This window comes from Fonsecaea erecta (genome assembly GCF_001651985.1).
Source record: "Fonsecaea erecta strain CBS 125763 chromosome Unknown Scaff1, whole genome shotgun sequence".
NCBI lineage: Eukaryota > Fungi > Ascomycota > Eurotiomycetes > Chaetothyriales > Herpotrichiellaceae > Fonsecaea > Fonsecaea erecta.
This window is the reverse complement of record NW_017387244.1, coordinates 2,419,817-2,440,198: the sequence shown is the minus strand read 5'-3', so window position 1 is coordinate 2,440,198 and position 20,382 is coordinate 2,419,817. Positions and strand designations below refer to the sequence as shown.

The window sequence follows — 20,382 nt, the reverse complement described above, 5'->3', positions numbered from 1 at the left end:
TCTACGCCGTGAATATCACTCATTTGAGGAAGCGAGCTGATTAGCGTGGATGTTGCATAATGTATAAAATCACCACCCTAGTGTGACCATTACACGCGCGGACATCTTCTATACCAGTTCCCCTCCTCTCCTTTCCGGAGCCTCGGCAGTGGCATACTCCAGTGCTTAATATGCCAGACAGCAGTTCCATATTGCCAGCTCACTTCTCTTGCATGTTAACAAACTCCGAAACGGTAAGGTTCAGTCGTTAGTTGGTGCCATGGTGCATCGTTTAATTACCATGTGCACGGTCAGCATGCGTCCATGCGGGGCCCCGGCAAGAGCCGAGTCGCCAAGCCGAGATCGCTTGGCACGAACATTATTACCGAGTATTATACCAGTGTTGTTGCGGCATTGTTAATACCGCATTGAACAACCATCCGATTTCATCGACCACGTCAATCTGGCAGCTGCATAGTCTGTCATTTGAAAGCAGTTCTCGCACACTGCTGTTATTTCACTGGTCGTTCCACGCGCGTCGTACATTTCAGCCCCCGCCCCCATGCCTGCTCTTTTTTGCAGGTGCCACGTTGTCGCCTGTATGCAGACCTCTGCGCTGTCTGAGACATATACTTCAGCCTGATCGCACAGTTTTCACGATGCCTCTGTCCTCCGTCTATGACCTTGATGTGAGAGCAACTCTCACACTTCCCGACGTCGCAGTCGCAGTCGGACTCTTAACCCTCTTCCACCCCCCTCCAGGGCCTCACGATATCCCTAGTTGACAATGCGTCTTTTGCAAGCACTGCCAAATGGATGCTTTCGTCTCACCGAAGACTTCCCCGACCATGCGGTCCCTCCCTATGCCATCCTCTCACACCGATGGGAAAATGATGATCAGGAAGTCACTTATGAAGACATGGAAAAAGGGTTGGGTCGAGACAAGGCTGGATATGATAAGATCCAGTTCTGTGGGGAACAGGCGACCAGAGACGGCTTACAATACTTCTGGGTGGACAGTTGTTGCATCAATAAATCAAACGAGGGTGAACATCAGAGAGCTATCCAATCCATGTTCCGCTGGTACCGCAGAGCGAGTCGATGCTATGTCTACTTGTCGGATGTTTCTGTATCTCCCGGTGACAACAATGATATGCAGCAATGGGGACTAGATTTCCAAAACAGCAAATGGTTCACTCGGGGCTGGACACTCCAAGAGCTCCTAGCTCCAGCTTCGGTCGAATTTTTCTCTTGCAACCGCGCACGACTCGGCGATAAAGTTTCGCTACAGCAACCGATTCAGCAGAAAACGGGAATTGATATTCGAGCACTTCAAGGAGAACGCTTAACTCAGTTCAGCGACAAGGAACGATTCGCATGGATAGAATGCCGCCAGACCACACTGGAAGAAGATAAAGCGTACTCACTCCTAGGCATTTTCGACGTCTCCATCCCTATTCGTTATCGTGAAGGCATAGCGAATGCGTTTAAGAGGCTCGAAGACGAGATCAATGCGCAGTCGAAGTGTATCCGAGACCTACGCGTCACCGATCCCCGCGATGACAAGAAACGGATTGTGGACACTAAAGGCTGCTTGCTGGCGGACTTATACCACTGGATCCTGGAACATAGTGACTTTCAACAATGGCGTGGTGGCCAGCAGAGTCAGATGCTGTGGATTAAAGGCGACCCAGGCAAGGGCAAGACGATGCTTCTCTGCGGAATTATTGACGAATTGGAGAGGAGCATGCCCAAATCCCATCTCCTGTCCTACTTCTTCTGTCAGGCAACGGATTCGAGAATCAACAACGCCGTGGCGGTTTTGCGGGGCCTCTTATTCTTGCTCATCGAGCAACAGCCTTCGCTCGTCTCGCACATTCGAAAGCAGCACGACCATGCCGGCGAAGATCTCTTCAAAGATGCCAATGCTTGGGTTGCTCTGTCGGAGATCTTTACTAACGTTTTGCGGGACCCGAACCTAGAAAATACTTTTTTGATCATCGATGCGCTCGACGAATGTACGCTAGGCTGGGACAAGCTACTGCACTTTATTGCGCGTTGCTCGTCGCTGTCGCCGCGAGTCAAATGGCTTGTCTCAAGCCGTAACTGGCCTCCCGTCGAGGAGCGGCTAGATAAGGCCGAAAGTAAGGTGAGGCTATGCCTCGAGCTGAATGCCGACTCTATTTCTGCGGCTGTCCACATCTACATCAAGCATAAGGTACGCCAGCTGACGCAGAGGAAGAAGTATGACGACAAGACGCGAGATGCGGTGGTTGAACATTTGTCCTCGAACGCAAATGACACATTCCTCTGGGTTGCTTTGGCCTGCCAAAGCCTCGAATCGGTTTCCCGATGGAATGTTCGTGCAAAGCTGAAGACTCTTCCACTCGGCCTTAACTCTCTTTACCGGCGAATGATGCAACAGATTAGAGATTCGGAGAGTTCAACACTCTGCAAGCGGATTCTTGCCTCGATCGCAAGCGTATACGAACCCATCACTATATTCGAATTGACGTCACTTATCGACACTCTTAAGGATATGTCCGAGGATCCAGAGTCATTACGGGAGATTATTGGTTTATGTGGTTCGTTCCTGACCATTCGAAAAGACACTATCTACTTCGTGCATCAGTCAGCAAAGGACTATCTACTCTCAGAGGCGTCTGTTGAGATCTTTCCATCTGGGAGCAAAGAGATCCACTATGGGTTCTTCTCGAGATCCCTCGAAGTCATGTCTAGGACGCTACACCGGGACATGTATGGCTTAGGTGCTCCAGGATATACGATTGAGCGGGTCAAACAGCCAGACCCCGACCCATTGTCGGTGCTACGGTATTCCTGCATGTATTGGGTTGATCACCTCTGCGAGTGTGAAGCTCACAGACTAGTAAATCACCAAATCGACCTGCAGATGTTCGTGAGAGAGAAATTCTTGTATTGGCTCGAGGCTCTTAGCTTATCGAAAGCCATGTCGAAAGGAGTGCTTGCAATGACGACACTCGAGAAGCTCATCCAGGTAACCTTTAACTGGTGTCATAAATGTATAACTCCTACTGACAAGATATAGGGGAGAGCAGATGCATCCGCACTGCTCGAGCTGATTCACGATGCTCGTCGATTCGTTATGTACCATAAGCAGGGAATCGAGATCAGCCCTCTTCAGGCGTATATTTCTGCACTCATCTTCAGTCCAAGTAACAGCTTAACAAGGCGTCATTTTAAAGAGGAAGAGCCAAAATGGATCGCGATAAAGCCAGGTACGGGAGAAAATTGGAGTGCCTGTCTGCAGACGCTCGAGGGCCACAGCGACTGGGTCAACTCGGTAGCGTTCTCGCCCGACTCGACCCGACTCGCGTCGGCGTCGGTCGACGGTACAGTGAAGATCTGGAACGTTAGCAGCGGCGCCTCCCTTCAGACGCTCGAGGGCCATAGCGCCGGGGTCAACTCGGTAGCGTTCTCGCCCGACTCGACCCGGCTCGCGTCGGCGTCGGACGACCGCACAGTGAAGATCTGGGACGCTAGTAGCGGCGCCTATCTACAGACGCTCGAGGGCCACAGCAGCTGGGTCAGCTCGGTAACGTTCTCGCCCGACTCGACCCGGCTCGCGTCGGCGTCGAACGACTGCACAGTGAAGATCTGGGACGCTAGCAGCGGCGCCTCCCTTCAGACGCTCGAGGGCCACAGCGCCTGGGTCAACTCGATAGCGTTCTCGCCCGACTCGACCCGGCTCGCGTCGGCGTCTGACGACTGCACAGTGAAGATCTGGGACGTTAACAGCGGCGCCTCCCTTCAGACGCTCGAGGGCCACAGCGCCGGGGTCAACTCGGTAGCGTTCTCGCCCGACTCGACCCGGCTCGCGTCGGCGTCGGTCGACGGTACAGTGAAGATCTGGAACGTTAGTAGCGGCGTCTATCTACAGACGCTCGAGGGCCACAGCGCCAGAGTCAACTCGGTAGTATTCTCGCCCGACTCGACCCGGCTCGTGTCGACGTCGGACGACGGTACAGTGAAGATCTGGGACGCCAGTAGCGGCGCCTATCTACAGACGCTCGAGGGCCACAGTAGCTGGGTCAGCTCGGTAACGTTCTCGCCCGACTCGACCCGGCTCGCGTCGGCGTCGGACGACTGCACAGTGAAGATCTGGGACGCCAGTAGCGGCGCCTATCTACAGACGCTCGAGGGCCACAGCAGCTGGGTCAGCTCGGTAACGTTCTCGCCTGACTCGACCCGGCTCGCGTCGGCGTCGGACGACTGCACAGTGAAGATCTGGGACGTTAGCAGCGGCGCCTCCCTTCAGACGCTCGAGGGCCACAGCGCCAGAGTCAACTCGGTAGTATTCTCGCCCGACTCGACCCGGCTCGCGTCGGCGTCGGACGACGGTACAGTGAAGATCTGGGACGTTAGTAGCGGCGTCTGTCTACTAACGCTCGAGGGCCACAGCGTCGCGGTTAACCCGATAGCGTTCTCGCCCGACTCGACCCGGCTCGTGTCGGCGTCGGACGACGGTACAGTGAAGATCTGGGACGTTAGCAGCGGCGTCTATCTACTAACGCTCGAGGGCCACAGCAGCTGGGTCAGGTCGGTAACGTTCTCGCCCGACTCGACCCGGCTCGCGTCGGCGTCGAACGACTGCACAGTGAAGATCTGGGACGTTAGCAGCGGCGCCTCCCTTCAGACGCTTAGTATTGGCAAGCGGCTTAGGACTATATCATTCGACATCACAGGCTCGTATCTTCATACTAATATCGGGATCGTCACTATTGATGTATCTTCAGCTACAGGCATGACGCCGGATAAAATGGAACATCAGAACCCGCAATATGAAGGTGTGGGCTTGGGTCTAAACGGAGATTGGATTACATGCAATTCACAGAACATCATATGGCTACCTTCCGAGTATCGGCCACAGTCTTCAGCCGTGTCGGGGAGGACGATGGCGATCGGCGCAGGATCTGGAAAGGTGTGGATGTGCGAACTTCAGCGTACCGGCTTCGAACATTGTTAGAGATATCTGTGTGACGCGTTTGACTTTCGTTATCCTGTACTGTGCAGTATAACTGATATATTTTTATTACCTCTACTTCACAGAGGGCTCTGGGGGGAGGTATGAATAAATTGCCTGCTGCTTAGGTCGAAGCTTCTGGAACATCAGCGCACTCATCTTCAAGGCATCTCATCACATCATTACGCCACTGATCGTGTAAAGGGGAGAGTTATTTGAACTTCTCCGGTCAGGCTCAGATCGCCCTTGTCGAATCTCCGAAGGCGCATTGTGTCAAGTGCGCTCTGGCGGCACGTTATGAGTATATGTGCGGCCTAGACAAGCACTGGGTGCCTCCCATGGCTCAAAAACCTTGAGTGCTCGTTGTCACCAGCCGTGGGGTGCTAGAGTGCTGCTCTGACAAGCAGCGCGCGCGAAGAGAGGCAGTCGTCGTGGTTTGCAAATGAGGGCAAGGTAACGGCAAAGTTAGAGTCAGTTGGGGGCGTTTAACACTGGACAGCAAGGGACGACTAATATTAGATATCTTTCGTGACACTGAATGCTTGGGAGCATCGGCCAGGAATGATGCAAGGATTGTAGAAAGATATCGTCGAGAGGGACCGATCGGGCAATGAGGATCTTTGGACATTGAATCTGGTAATGATATCGCATGCATACCTTGCATGGGGTAGGCAATCCACCACGGCACCAACCAACGGCTGAACCTGTCCATTTCGGACTTTTATAATGCGTGGGAAGAGAGGCCTAGCAGTCGGGAACTGCTATCTATCATGCTGAGCAGGAGAGTACTGGTTCGGCCGAGACGCCGGAAAGGACAGTGGGCGAAATCGCAATCGGATAGATAATTTCCACACGTTATGGTCACATAGCTGTCGTAATTTAATACATTATATAGGAATATAGGTGATTCAACGTCCACGGTATCAGTTCCTTCGGTCCAATGAGTGATAACATTCGCATTTGTGTTTGATAGAGACGCGAGCAAAGTAAAAGTGGGGCCACACCCAGGGCATTTCATTGCATAGGGATGCGCGTTATATATCTTGATCGAACGAACGAAGCGAGCGACTGTGCCAATGTACCAGAGCATGCAAAAGCTCCCTCCCAAACCGAAGGCCGTATCATATCATACAATTGAGAACCTCGCAACTACACACGGCTGCAGGACCCGATCCAACAGCTTGACAGCACGGCACGAAGCCATCCATCAAAACCCGAAGGGGGGGGATAAAAGATCGAAGGCCGACCGAGCTAGTCTTGCTTCGTTGTTTACTTCGTCTTTCTTTCAAATCCCCCGTGACCTCCATTCCCTTACCCTTCCCTCGGCGTTGGGCACGGGTGTGTTCTGGCCGAGGTACACACGTACATACGTCCACACATAACTTATTGAACGAGACTCTCATTGGCGCATCGCCTCTTAGTATGTACTACAGTACCGAGTAGAATGTAAGATTTTGGATTGGAGGCCAAGCGTGTCCAAAGCCCCCCCCGAGATCGTCCCGACTTTAGCCACCGATCGATCCCGAGCGAGGCAGAACCGGGGTGTGTGTGTGTGTGTGTGTGGGATCCGAATATTAACGCCATACACGTACAAGTACTGTACGGAGTAGGTATACATCACACCTAATGATAGTACATTACCTACTGTACCTATATCAATCATATTTCCAGACAGCATGCATACTGTATGCATGGACGGTAAGGTAGGTACAGGCATGCATGCCAGACATAATATCGAATATAGCCTGGTGGTGGGCCGTCTGCTGCACAAAGACAGACGTATGGCATCTAAATATGTATATAGTAGTTTGATTATAGGCCATGAGCTGTAGAGCTATGAACGGTATGTATGTATGGATACTGGAGACACGACAGAACAGAGACATGTACATGGCAGACGGAGGGGTGGAGGGAGGGAGGGATTGACTGATCAATCGAGCTGGATGGTTGGTGAGAAATATGCAAAATGTGGTCCGCACACAAGTCATACTAATTTAATGATGATGATTATGACAAGATATTTCTTTTCTTTTCTTTTTCTTTTTTCTTTTCATCGTCGTCTTCTCCTTCTTCTAGTTATTGCTTGCCCCTACATTGTATTTCTATAGTCGGTGAGATCATTAGGTACGCATCCATCCCATTTTGCGTGGCGAAAGGAGAGGGGGAGGGCCGCCTTGTCGTCCCTCCCCCTTTTCAACATCTCAATGCGGCGCGTCTATATTCTCCCCGCCTGGATACATCACAGAGGCACGGGCACATACCCAATTCAGCCACGACAAGCTGAGACGGACAACTTTCGCATTCTCTCAAATCACTCCCTCCCCAACCTCTCGCCGTCATCTGCCGTCATTTCGTAGGCTGGCTTGTAACATTCCTCCCCGTGCTCGTCCGTGTACCGCAGCTTCGGGTTCTTCACCGTGTCGTTGACGCCCCCGAGACTGGTGTAGCCCGCGTCATACATCTCACAGTATCTCAATGGCGGGGCGGCGCCCTCCTCGGCCCCCGGTGCTCGACCGTTGCTCGCGCGGCTGTCCAACATACGACCAATGTCTTTCAGGTGCGGGGAGCGCAAAAAGCACCAGATCTCCGAGAGATGCCAGTCAATCACAGGATGGATGCGCATGAACGGCGGCCAGTTGTGGTCGGTGGGGTCAAAGTGTGTCAAGTGCGAACCGTGCGGGTCGGTGCGACGGGTACCGACGAAGATGGCTTTGATGTGCGGGTTGGAAGAGAGGTAGAGGGCAAAGGCGTCGCGGAAGGAGATGATGGGTTTGTCTGACGAGTTCTGTAACGAGTTGGAGGCGGTTTTGGTCTTCTGAATGGGAGTGAGACTGTCTGGTCCGAGTCCTTCCAAGGTAGATGAGAGGGGGGGATTGGAATGTGACCTCCGCTTCTTTCCTGGACCAGGATTCGTGGATATATGGGTCAGGTCGAGGTGGTAGAGGCGCGCCGAATAGTCGACAAAATCTGAAACGGCCGGAAAGGGATCGGGTGGTTTGGCGTAGATGGAGGGAATGGATTTGGGAAACTCTTTCCGCCTGTTTCTGGGGTGCGTGAAATGTGTATGGATCACGGCGAGGTATAAGATCAGGAGGACGAGGCAGTCCTTCCCACCGTTATACGAGAGGGACAGAGTCTCGAACCTGCGCCGCAGCCTCTGTCAGATCTTTTGGTGATTCGAGCGGGATTGGCGGGGTCATGGCTCACTCACTCATAGTCATTCAACGCCTTTTCTATCACCCCCATGGATATCCTCGCCTGCTCTTGAGTTCTCCTGGTCACGTCGTCTTCCGGGGCCGCAGAAAGAAACGCCGAGACCTGCGCATGGACGAGAGCACAGACGTCCTGCAACGAGTGGGCCGAGGCGGACGAGGAGGATACATCAGCTTCTCCATTGACCGCGGCGAGGGTTCCATTGGCCATGGGGGCATTGGGCGGCAGCGATGTAGCGCTCATAATGGCGCCGACATGGATAGGGAAGGGTGGCACTGGTGGTAATGTGAGGGACACGGGAAAAGAGAGCGAGACCGAGTCAAGTATTAAGTTGCCTTGTGGAAAATCGGAGAAAGATGACATCGGGCGGGAGAGAGACTGTGTGTGGGGGAAACAACAACTTTGGGGGCTGCCCTGACACGATATTTCTTCTAACTCGTACATTGAATGCTAGCGAGATATTACGAGTTTCCAAGGCTGACACAGACTGTTGCCGGATGTACCGTCTCTCGTCGTTGACCGAAGCCGGGAGAAAGACAACTCGTCTATCCAGAGAGTCTCGCCGTTTCCGTTGCCCCGCGGAATCATCGTAGCCCCCACCAGCTCCTCCGAGGCAGGCTCCCTACGGAGTTATCTCCAGGTTCATGTTGTTGTCGTCTACACTCTTCTCGGCACCTGGATGGCTCCCCGTCCTCACAGATCTTTGAGCTCTGAGGGCCGTCCCCATCAGTTTTGCCCATTCTGCAAGCTCTGTGAGGGTGGGAGGGATATCGGTTTGTGGATCCTCGAACAGATATGGCGTCGGCATCGTCCCTATCACCCAGTCAGTGCCAGACGGAGAAAGATACAGAGCGGAGAACACACCCCAAAAGCAATCACTGAACTCTGCTTGCACCATCTTGTCGTCCTGAGGTCGGGCCTTCATGGCAAGAACCCATATCATCATGGGGATCATCCACTGACAACCAAAGCACAATGCCAATCGCCGTGCTCCCTCTATATCCCCTGCAGTCACCGCCTCTTCCTCGCGGTACCAAACATGCCGAAGCTGTTCCAATCGGTTTCGAAGTTCCCCCCGGTAAGTTTCGTCGTCGAGCTCAGGAAGGATCTGGAAAAGGCCTCCTGCCGTAATCAGTTGACTCATAGAGACGAGGCCGTCTGACTCCGAAGCCGTCGGCGGATGAACACACAGCTCAAATTGAGCCAGGTATTCCGCTTCATGGTAATCGTGGCGCAGCCGAGGATGGTCGTTTTCGTCGAGACCATGATCTTTCAGAAGATCCACCGTCCAGGAAAACGTGCCAGGCGGATATTTCGACGTGTCGATCACATGTATGTAGCAGTTTTCTGCAGTCGTGTGCTGACACGTGGCAATCTTGCGAACACAGTGCTGGAGGGCAAAGAGAAAGGATGAGGTAAACGATATAAAGATGTCGTCGTTTCGCTCTTTCCGGCTTTCCCAAATGAGGTGATCTTTGACCATGCTGCGTGCTGCCCCAGGCGCGAGCTGGGCTAGGGACGTGATGTCAAGGATGTCGTTGGTTCGCGCCATCGACCCGAATCTCTCACGACTATTATAACCCTCTGATGCTGGGGAATACGCACGAAAGAGGTACCGGGGTACATTCGATGCCGTCGACATCTTGTTTCTTTCGATTTGCATAGCAGGGAGGCTAGAGATGTGGACGACTATGATGGAGGAGAGCCTGCTGCAGCTGAGTGCATTATATAGTCAAGCTGGAGGCAGACGCCACGGTGACACGATCTGATGCAGGCCGGTTTGATCCAAACAACCTGGAAGGCGTGCTCACATGCCTGAGCTCTCCATAGTCGTGACTCGGATCATCGACAGGTTTCTTGCTGGCTGCAATCGAGCCAATGAGCAGTACACGGAGTGACACGGTTGACAGCTGAGCGGCATCAACGTCTTTCATCGTCGTGCCCCGAAGAGAAATGGTCATATTGCGAGTGTGAACAGGCCACCCCGGCTGTGAATTCGAGTACCTGATAGCGCCCAGCCCCAGATATTCGACCATCATTCGCCAGTTAACTGTGTGCACATCCCAGAGCCGCGAATGGGTCGTCAAATCTGGCTCGTCTTGTTGTATGCGCAGAAAAAGAACATAAACACCCATGCCATGCCATCGCTTGTGGGATGAGATCAACCCAGCACCTTCATCTTCTTTTTCTTCTTCCCCTCCTCACCCTTCTTGACGCCCTTCTGAAAGTCGCGCCAGCTCCCGATGCGCTGCTCTCTGGTCTCCTCCCAATCCTTCTCGTGGTCTCGCTTCCGTTTTCGCTCCTCTAGCTGCGCATCCTCTTTCGCCTTCTCACGACCTTCTTCTTGCATTCTTGCCTTCATCTGTCGCCGTCTCCGGGCCTCGGCTTCCACCAGGACTTCCACCGTCTTTCTTCGCCATTCCTGCTTAAACTCCTCGGTTTTCAATTCCTCAGAGTCCACGGTGTATTTGTGCTGTCTGATCAACAGTTGCCTCGCATCTGCAATGCATTCGTCAAGATGCTGACGTTGGCTCTCATCCAGTAACGCAGTCTGTGCTTTTTTGAGTCGGTCAAATGCCTCAGGAGCCTGGGGGTTCTTGGTCTTATCCGGGTGGATTAGTAGAGACTTTTTGCGATAGACAATCTTGATGTCCGATTCAGGTACTCCCGGCTGGAGGTCTAATACTGCGTAGCTGCGAAATGGGTCAGCGGCTTCAGAGCGAACCAAGGCGTGGCGACACTTACGCATCGAGTTTAAAGGCATTGAGAATGCGATCGATTTCAGCGTCCTGGTGGCATGTTAGCCAGACGGGTAACGCGCCAGTTAAGCATACACACCTTGTCATATTCCTTTGCTTCTTTCTCAAGCACATCGAGAGCATCGGACTCATCATTAGCCATGGTGGGCTGATAGTATGTAGCTTACCGATGTCTATCAAGATCTTCACCTTTTGGAGACAAAGTTGATGTGTCAAAAGCGAGTGAGTTGATGGAAGGAGAGTAGTAGCCTTGCCCAAGACTTCAGGATATTCACCAGACGCTATTTAATTGCGACTGTACCCCGTCAAACTTAAAGGTGCGACAGCGGCGCAAGAACAGCGTAATACGAGAGGCTCTCTGCCTTCCTGGGTTGGGAAGGTATTCCGATCGGGCCTGCCGAGGTTGTCCCGCTTATCGATAAGGCATCTCATCACATGACCGCGAAAATAATTTGAGCCGCAACCAACTCGTCAACTCGCCAACCCTCCGCACAATATTGTCTCAGACGCAGTCTTCACATTCTTACAATGGGGTCGCAGGGCCACCGCAGGGGCCCAAGGGGCCCCAAGAAAACCTTCCAGAGACCCAGGGTACTCAAACGGAAACGAGAAGAGGAAGACCTCGACGCCCTCGCCCAGCGGGTCGCCAACTTCGATCCGAAAACTGCGCCGCCGCCGGAGAACTTCGTTGACCTCCCATTGTGTCAAGCCACCCAAGATGGACTCGCGGCCTCGCACTTCAAAACCTTGACCACCATCCAGAGCAGAACTATTCCGCTGGCGCTGCAGGGTGCGGATATCTTGGGCGCAGCGAAAACGGGTTCGGGCAAGACACTGGCATTTCTGGTACCTGTTCTGGAGAACTTGTACCGCAAGAGATGGACCGACTACGATGGCCTGGGAGCGTTGATTCTCTCTCCCACTCGAGAGCTGGCCATCCAGATCTTCGAAGTTCTGCGGAAAGTTGGCCGCAACCACACTTTCTCCGCCGGGTTGGTGATTGGAGGGAAAAGCCTACAAGAGGAGAGAGAACGACTCGGACGTATGAATATTCTGGTCGCCACACCGGGTCGGATGCTACAGCACATGGACCAGACAGCAGAATTGGACATTGGAAATCTACAAATGCTGGTGTTGGACGAGGCCGACCGAATTATGGACATGGGGTTCAAGCAGACTATTGACGCCCTGCTCGAGCACCTCCCCCCGGACAGGCAGACTCTCATGTTCAGCGCCACTCAGACTAAGAAGGTTTCTGACCTTGCAAGATTGAATCTGAAAGAACCGGAATTCGTCTCTGTCCACGAAGCAGCCGACAGCGCAACGCCCTCGTCACTGCAACAGAACTACGTCGTCACACCACTGCCAGACAAGCTCGACACCCTGTGGTCATTTATCCGTGCAAACGTCAAAAAGAAAATCCTGGTCTTTCTAAGCAGCGGCAAGCAAGTTCGCTTTGTGTACGAGGCCTTTCGGCATCTCCAGCCCGGTATCCCATTGCTTCACCTGCACGGGCGACAAAAACAGACAGCCCGAGTTGAGATCACCACGAAATACTCAAACAGCCAATACGTATGCTTGTTTTCAACAGATGTGGCGGCTCGAGGATTGGACTTCCCCTCTGTTGACTGGGTTGTCCAGGTCGACTGTCCGGAAGACGCTGACACTTATATCCACCGAGTAGGGCGAACGGCACGGTTCGAGCACGATGGCCGGGCGGTGTTATTCCTCGACCCCAGTGAAGAAGATGGCATGCTGAATGCCCTAGCGAGAAAGAAGGTCAGCCTGGAGAAGATCAACGTGCGCCAGAAGAAAATGCAGCAGACCATCCGCAACCAGCTGCAGAATATGTGTTTCAAAGATCCCGAGTTGAAGTACTTGGGCCAAAAAGCCTTCATCAGCTACGTGCGCAGTGTCCATGTTCAGAAGGACAAGGAAACTTTCAACCTGAAAAGGCTCGACCTGGAAGGTTTTGCGGCGAGTCTGGGCCTCCCTGGCGCACCTCGCGTGAAATTTGTCAAAGGGGAGGATGCAAAGGCCAAGAAAAATGCACCGCGACAGCTTCTGGCTGCGCTGGAGTCGAGTAGCGACGAGAGTGATGCTGAAGGCGAGCAGCGTTCCAAGCAAAAACAACGGAATGGAGGAGTCAGGACGAGATACGACCGCATGTTCGAACGGCGTAACCAGGACGTCTTGGCTGAGCATTACACGAAACTGATCGAAGACGACGATGAAGATGACGGCGGCCACGACGACACTGCATCGAAAGTGAAAGCAACAAACAATGGCGCCACCGCGGCCAATGATGAAGTGGACGATTTCCTCTCTGTGAAGCGCCGCTTCGAAGCCGGCGACTCAGATCTCGACCAGGCCAGTGGCAGCGATTCGGCCTCGTCCAGAGGAACGAAGGGAAGACCGAGGTCCGGGTCATCCCTGGAACCCAAAAGCATCCAGCTATCCAGCAACCCTGATGCCCCAGCGCTGACCATCGACTCGCACCGGCGCGAGAAGCTCCTGGCCTCGAAGAAGAAGCTGCTCAAGTACCGTGGGCGAGGGGCTCACCTGACCTTCGACTCGGACAGCGACACACCGAAGGACAAGAAAGCGTACCAGGACGAGGCCGCGTTCACGGCCGCAGAGGAGGAGCGGCGGGCGTTCTTGGAGCGCGAGGCCGAGAGGGCGCGGGAGGCGGACCTCGTGGACAAGGAGATCGCGCGGGGCAAGAGGCGGGAGAAGAAGGAGAAGCGCAAAGAGAGGGAAAGGCAGCAGCGGGCCGGGTATGGGAGGGACAGCGGGGACCTCGATGGAGAAGACGGTGTCCAACTGGTTCCGTACGAGGACGGAGTCGACGATGAGCCTCTCAGATCTCAATCTCCAGCAGACCTCGAAACCGAAGCCGAGCCCGAGCCCAAACCCAAGCGCCAGAAGAAATGGTTCCAAGACTCGTCCGACGAGGAGACCACGACCGCGGCCCAGAAGGACCAGAGCAGGGAGAACAACATCAGCGACAAGAAGAAGAAAACGAACAAGAACAAGAAGGACCGCCGCGCCACAGACGCCGGTGGTGGCGGTGCCCAGCAGCCGCAGACACTGGAGGATCTGGAGGCGTTGGCCGCCGGTCTCCTTGCGACGGGCTAGCGCATATACTGTCTGTAGCTCACACGCCATTGCATTCATCGGTACGAGGTGCAGCAACACACATACAGTACGAGGTCTCATCACACAGGGAATCAATATTACACTACCCTACAATGACGAAAGAAGCAGCCTGGACAGACCGGTCGCAATGTCGTCCGGACAACTATTACCACCCTCGTTCTTCTATGTAGGATATGATATGACATCGATCTGCAGACATGAAAAGCCGTCCCGTCAGCTCTATCTTCTAGGCAGTTGCATCGATCGCATCACTTATATAATATTTAAGTGGACAGATATAGCAAATTCCCTCAAAGAAATGAACGAGAGTTTGAAAAATAAAGAAAACAGCAGCCCAGCCAGGGGCCGTCGTGATTGTATTTCTACAGTAAACCGCCCCAAACATTCCTCCTTCGTATGAACTAATAAGATCTTTCACATTTCCCATTTCCCATTTTATCCTTCCCGACCCTCGCTTTGTTGTATCAGGGAGAGAGGGGGAGATGGTCTCGACTCTTTTTTCCCTCCGATAAACTGTTGTCCGCAAGGGTCACAAACTTGGAGACCGTTACAATGATATCATCCGATCGATTGACAAAGGTAAGGCAAGGCATATCTTCCCCCCCCCCGGCGACTCTGTCCATGCTTCCCAGGTTTTCCGTGGGAAGCCCACCAGCTCAATATCCCGGAGTCGCCAAATGCCTGTGTATCGTTGTATTCATCACCACAATGCAGGCGTCGTCTGCCGACCACAAGAGGACCTCGCATGTGCTCCAACCCGACTTCTCGAGTTCCATTTCCCTCGAGATGGGAAGACTGGCTCACTGCTCCCTTGTGCCCACGCTTTCTTATTCGACTACCCACAGATGATGACCCTGCCACAAAGGAAAAAAGCTCAGAGGTTGCATTTTATACCAAGGAAATTGTATGGCCACGAGTCCCGTCGACTGGGCATCACGGCATACGAAGCTGACTGATCACGATTTCCGCCGATTTTCATGTATATTCTATGTTGTGCTGTTGACCACGTGTGTAGAATGGGTATCGAAAGTTCTCGCTATGAGGTTCGTTGCGCGCGAGCCGAAATCGACCGGCGCGCTTCCGACACTAGTTAGAACTTTGTCTTCGCTTTCGTGAAATTGTCCCTCTTTTCGAAGAGGAACGTGAGGGTCTTCTGCCGTTGCTCATGCTCTTGTATCCGTTAGAAAGGCACAATCAGTCCCGTGTCCCGCACAGACCATTTTCTGCCTCATTAAGATAGTTGTACAGAATTTAAAACTGGGAGGAAACAGAAGTTTCTGCTCCAGGTTTGCTCCCAGGCGCTCGTTTCTTCGTTCAACAAAAGGGACGGTTTCGTGGGATGTGAGTGACTACAGGCGTCGTCCTTTCGGGTCTGGCGCTCGCCGTGCCGGCCGGGGAACGTCCTCCAGTTTATTCGTTTCGAGGACCTAGGATGCCCTGTATGTCCATCTTCGGTCTTTTCGGATCTGGCTCTTGGGTCCCTTCACCTCTGCTTCCCTGCTGTCCTCGGGGAGACGGTAGCGTCTGCGGAGGAAGCTGCTGCACAATTGCCGGGTCGATCGGGCCGGAAAGTGCTGGCAAAATCGGTGGCAACTGGAGACTGGATGATGTGCTCAAGGGCGGCAGCTGTTCAGAAGACAAGGATGACGGAGGACGCGGGAAGATAGGGCTGGGAGCGTAATACCCAGGAGGTCCCACCTGTCCTGGCTGGGATGGGTAGTTGTAACCAGCGCCGTAACTCATCGATCGGAAGGTGGACTCTGGTTGAGCAGGGTTGTAGGACGGTGATGCTTGCCCTGGCATAGGAGCAAGACCTCCGTGATATTGACGGGACGAGGGGGGTACAAATGTCCCTTCTGCCATTGCTAGGCTCGGTGATATCGATGGCGGAGCGTGTAAGGTCAAGACTGACGATCTTGGCTGTCCGAGTCGAGAAGTAGGTGCAGCATAAGGCCTGAGCGGCGGATATCCTGCTGTCGGGGGGTACATTGGCGGGTCCCCGAATCTCCTCTGCGGTTCGCCTAACCGCCCGGGCAAGGGAGTCAGTGCTGCTTCAAAGGGCCGTCTTGTAGAAGCGTCATCTGGTTTCAAGGGGGGACGCCCCCTCTTCTTGTGCTCGACATCTACGCAGGATTCCTAGAAACCCCAGATTCGTCAGCTCATTTCATGGGGCAAGAATTCCGCAATCGCACCTCTTTACCACTCTGTACACATCTTCGACATGGGCGGCTACTGTCACATCTCAGATGCTTCTTCTTGCAATTTACGCAGGCTGATGCGACGTGCGCCTTGGGCTTCCGAGCCGTGCGTGGTGAAACAGGGCTCAGCCCCGAACGAGTCGGGGGACCGCTGATGGACGTTGAGGCGAAGCTCGATGCAGACTGGTATGGAACTGGAGGGAGCGGATAGTTCAGCGCATACGGCCCAGGCTGCACCGCAAGTTCGGTAACAATCTCCCCTCCTCTTGATATCGCACTTGGTCGGGGCACGGTGGCGTCCAAAGGCGCTATAGGCGAAGCGACGGCTGCCGTCGTCGTGACTGTCGTTGTTGGAGGAGTGTGAGATCGAGACCGCTTCCTTCGTCGACCAGCAATCTGGGCAGGTTCAGCAGGGGGTTCCGGTGGAGGAGAACCGGACATGGGAGGGGTGGGAAGAGATGCCCAAACGGGCGCGGCGACTGGCTTCGGCAGAGTGAGGTGCTCTATGGTGAATCTTGTGCTGTCGAGGCTTGATCGGTGTTTCTTGAATGACGGGCACAGAGGAAACTGAGGTGGGCGTGAATGCTGCATCAGGTACGTTTCTCTCTGAACTCGCTCCAAGATCGCATAGACCGCCCGTTTCCCGTTCGCCTTTCACAGATTTTCGCGCACGGAACAATGGTCCAGTGACTGCAACGCAGCCTCTCCTTCAGATGTCCGTGCTGAGATACCGTTGCGGATTCAGAGTCACTCTGCTTCGACCATGTACCCAGTGTACCTCCGACGCTTATTTAGATGTCCGTTGCAAGTGCCTTTGGCCCAAGTCAGTGTACTGCGTCGAGACCCAATGGATTGAAGAGGAATTGAACACAACATATCCCTCAAGAGTTGTGTTGCCTACCTGATCCGGTTTGCGAGACTTCCCTTCTGGCCCCCAATTTGATATCCAACCAATATTGACCAAACAGAATGATAGCAAGTACAGATGCCCGTCGTCGAGGGATTCAAGGATCAAACAGAAATTTGGAGGTCGTCACGTTTGGACAAATCCAGAGGACACGGCGCGCCAGCTGGGCAAGAGCGAATCACTGGACGTCAATTCGAGAAGGGAGCGTCTGGACTCGAATGGTCCGTGGTCCACGAAGAGTTGAAGTAGGAGAGGAAGCAAGACTAGGCGGATATGATCCGGAAGTCATGACAGGACCAGAGCACCGAACTCACTGTCAGAGACGCGGGCCAATGTGATCGTAGACATGTTCATCTGTATGCAAGGGCAGCAGCCTCTGGGCCATGCAGAGACAAAGCGGGAACCTGAGCAGCAGACAAATTTCCTCATGTTCGTGAATCGTGACGGCGATCTGCTCTATTGAGAGGCAGTAGAACGGAGTACTCACCCAATAGTCCCGGTTAACAGCTCCACATTGGTATGGATGCGCAGCCCACTCGCTCATGAGATCCAGGGATCCAGGAAGCTGAGAAGCTGAAAAGGTATGCATTAGCTTTTGCATCGGAGCGGACACTTGGCCCCGTCTCCCGCTGTCAATTGCGACATCCTATAATCCGCAGGGTTGTGTGGGCGATGTTTCGCCGCCTGTCGCGAGAGCCATGGTACCATGGTGTGCATCTCTAGGTCGGTGGCACCAGATAGTGGTGTCTCGGCAAGCCAGCGACGCGATGGCACCAGCCACAATCCGCCCCCCAGGCTGGCGGGGAACATGAGGCCAGCTATACGAAATGGCTTGCCCTGGGTGAGCACTGCCTGATTTGCTTGCAGAACACACACGCAGCCAGGCGCAAAGGGTGGCCAACCCGACCAAGCACTCCAAAAGCATATTTCTCCAGGTAAGCTTTCGCCCGGGTCCGGGCCCAATGAAAGGATTGTCATGGAAATTCCCCAACCCGGCGTGGTGCTTTGGCAGAAGCCGCGGGAGAAACACTCGGGGCATGCCAATCGAGAGCCTTCTTGCCCGAACTCCCCCAAAAGGCTTCAGGGCTCAAGGTTCTGACCATTGGCCGGACGGAGACTGGTTTGGGTGATGGCAATTGGGCAAGGCCGGCCGTTGAAAACGGAGCCTTGATAGCAACGTCGATTGGCGACACCTTCGCAAACATGGAGAAACAGGGGAGAGACAAGACCAGACGGCCTCTGCCCGAAACGACCGAATCAATGACGGGCATGCTCATCATGCAACAAGAGAGGGTAAAGCGTTGGCCCCCAAGCGACCCAGTGGTGGCAGGTTTCTTGCCCTGTTTCGAAGACGCAGGAAGTAGTTCGCCCGGCTGTGACCAAGGTTCGGCCAGGGGGGATTCGAACCAGCGTCCAAAGGGGGTCAACACTGAACAGCAATGGCTCGCATGAGTCGGGGATCTGATGTCGTTCTGCCAATCTCAAGGTATTGACTATCGGGCTGCATTTGGCCAGAAATAGTCCAGCTGTACCACCGATGACGAGCTACGAACCTCCGCGGTGGACTCCAAGTCCCACAAATCCTACTGACAAGTTGCAGAGTCACTGAGACCTTTTTCTTTTTTGTTATTGTTGTTTTGGCGTCAATCGGGCTTTGCCTTTTAGGCATCCGCGGCGGGGGCCCGACGTGGATTCAATAATGATGGCCAGTGGGCATGTTGGGTCTTCATTCTCCTCGACATCATCATCATCTCCATCAGCCACTGCATTTCCAGCACCTAGCAGGGGAGCCCTGACCGATGGGAATAGGCGCAATCGATAAGGGGATCTTCCGTCGCTTTCTTCTTCGTAGACCCTAGAAATGTTGCCCCCTTTTTCTTTTTCTTCGTCTTCGCTCGGGAGATGCCGCTACAAGCTGACGCTCGGAAGTCAAGCCATATTGGCGCTGCCTGCCTGTGCGTCGGTGTGGCTGATGTGGCCCGGATCTCGCCCTGGCTCATTCCACAGATGCTCGAGAGTCTCGTCGCTTGTATTTGCCATTGATGTCGGTTTTTACTGCATGTTGGGCGCGTGATTGGCTCCCAACGCCACTTACATTTGGCAGAATGATATGTCCAAGAAGCTTCTGCTGCTTCAGCCAGACCAGGGGTTTCGGATCAATACCGATGGATCCCGAAGTCTAAGAGGAATCTCCCGTTGGTTGAGACACTTCGCACTGGTTTCTCGCTTGGTGGTAATCCTCCGGCTGGGCAGGTTACTGAACACCCCATTTCGGAATGCCTGAAGAATAGGGCCCCCTGGTATGAATTCTGCTTGTGCTCGGCCATGTGGGATATATTCTCCTTGGGAGGAGTTCCATAAATAATCCTGTCGCGGGAGGAGGCGAGTGACCGTCGCGTGCCCCTGGGTTGGAAGACATCCACTCCCTCTACGGAGTACGGAGTATTTGTTTAATAATAATGTTGTTGCTGGTTCTCGAGCTCGTGCTGGCAGGAGTCATGGTACTAAGCCGGAACGGAGGTCATCCTTGTTCGTTGTGTCTTCCTATTCTGCGGGAAGCCGTCATCCTTAGACCCTGCCCACCAACACGGTGTCAGGGTTGACACCTCACATCCGATAGCCTATAAGGACCCCTGGCATTCCGTTGTTCAAGCATGTCTGTCATCTGGCGTACCTATGCACTCACATGCATGCCTATGTGGAAGGGACCACTACGAACATCAATTCGGGCCTTTTCACTTCGACAGTGATCTCATTTTGTGTTCAATAGTTAAAGTGCTGGAAAACACCCGTCGATCAAGAGACTATTGGTTCCTAGTTTGGGTAGTTTGTGGAGAGATCGTCGTTAAACTTCTCACTTCAGGCCGAACGCACCAGGCTTCCGAAGACGGCGCCTCAAAAGCCTAGTTAGGATCGATGACGGACAAGCGAGAAAGAGGCTCGATCCGCCAGGGTACATTTCGGGTCGTCAGTTATTCTCCGCAAAAGCTCCGTCCATCCTGCGACAAAGTTGACAGTTTTGGTGACGATCCGAGGGTGAGTTTGCGCAGGCTACAGAGGCGCAATTCTCGTCGCTTTTCTCTGGGGTGATTTCTGGGAAAACGCGTCAGAAGGGGGCCAGTTCAGGATCCCTACCATATGTAATTTCGAATCCACGTCGACATG

The 20,382-nt window shown here is 53.7% G+C and overlaps 6 protein-coding genes across 6 annotated transcripts; 2 read left to right on the top strand and 4 right to left on the bottom strand.

Moving 5' to 3' along the window:
- Positions 1-766: 766 nt before the first annotated feature.
- AYL99_00853 (hypothetical protein) lies at positions 767-4,984 on the top strand (the record flags this gene model as incomplete). Its single annotated transcript, XM_018832369.1, has 2 exons — positions 767-2,995; positions 3,047-4,984. 2 exons carry the CDS (start codon positions 767-769, stop codon positions 4,982-4,984), a joined length of 4,167 nt encoding a protein of 1,388 aa, XP_018698248.1.
- A 2,308-nt stretch (positions 4,985-7,292) lies between these two features.
- Positions 7,293-8,437, bottom strand: AYL99_00852 (hypothetical protein; the record flags this gene model as incomplete). The annotated part of the gene is made up of 2 exons (XM_018832368.1): positions 7,293-8,124; positions 8,193-8,437. The coding sequence occupies 2 exons, from the start codon at positions 8,435-8,437 to the stop codon at positions 7,293-7,295; spliced, it is 1,077 nt and encodes a 358-aa protein (XP_018698247.1).
- A 379-nt stretch (positions 8,438-8,816) lies between these two features.
- On the bottom strand, positions 8,817-9,836 carry AYL99_00851 (hypothetical protein; the record flags this gene model as incomplete). Its single annotated transcript, XM_018832367.1, has 1 exon — positions 8,817-9,836. One exon carries the CDS (start codon positions 9,834-9,836, stop codon positions 8,817-8,819), a length of 1,020 nt encoding a protein of 339 aa, XP_018698246.1.
- Positions 9,837-10,355: 519 nt separating this feature from the next.
- Positions 10,356-11,095, bottom strand: AYL99_00850 (hypothetical protein; the record flags this gene model as incomplete). The annotated part of the gene is made up of 3 exons (XM_018832366.1): positions 10,356-10,887; positions 10,940-10,983; positions 11,033-11,095. The coding sequence occupies 3 exons, from the start codon at positions 11,093-11,095 to the stop codon at positions 10,356-10,358; spliced, it is 639 nt and encodes a 212-aa protein (XP_018698245.1).
- Positions 11,096-11,481: 386 nt separating this feature from the next.
- AYL99_00849 (hypothetical protein) lies at positions 11,482-14,091 on the top strand (the record flags this gene model as incomplete). Its single annotated transcript, XM_018832365.1, has 1 exon — positions 11,482-14,091. One exon carries the CDS (start codon positions 11,482-11,484, stop codon positions 14,089-14,091), a length of 2,610 nt encoding a protein of 869 aa, XP_018698244.1.
- A 1,431-nt stretch (positions 14,092-15,522) lies between these two features.
- On the bottom strand, positions 15,523-16,751 carry AYL99_00848 (hypothetical protein; the record flags this gene model as incomplete). The annotated part of the gene is made up of 2 exons (XM_018832364.1): positions 15,523-16,248; positions 16,380-16,751. The coding sequence occupies 2 exons, from the start codon at positions 16,749-16,751 to the stop codon at positions 15,523-15,525; spliced, it is 1,098 nt and encodes a 365-aa protein (XP_018698243.1).
- Between the last annotated feature and the right edge of the window lie 3,631 nt (positions 16,752-20,382).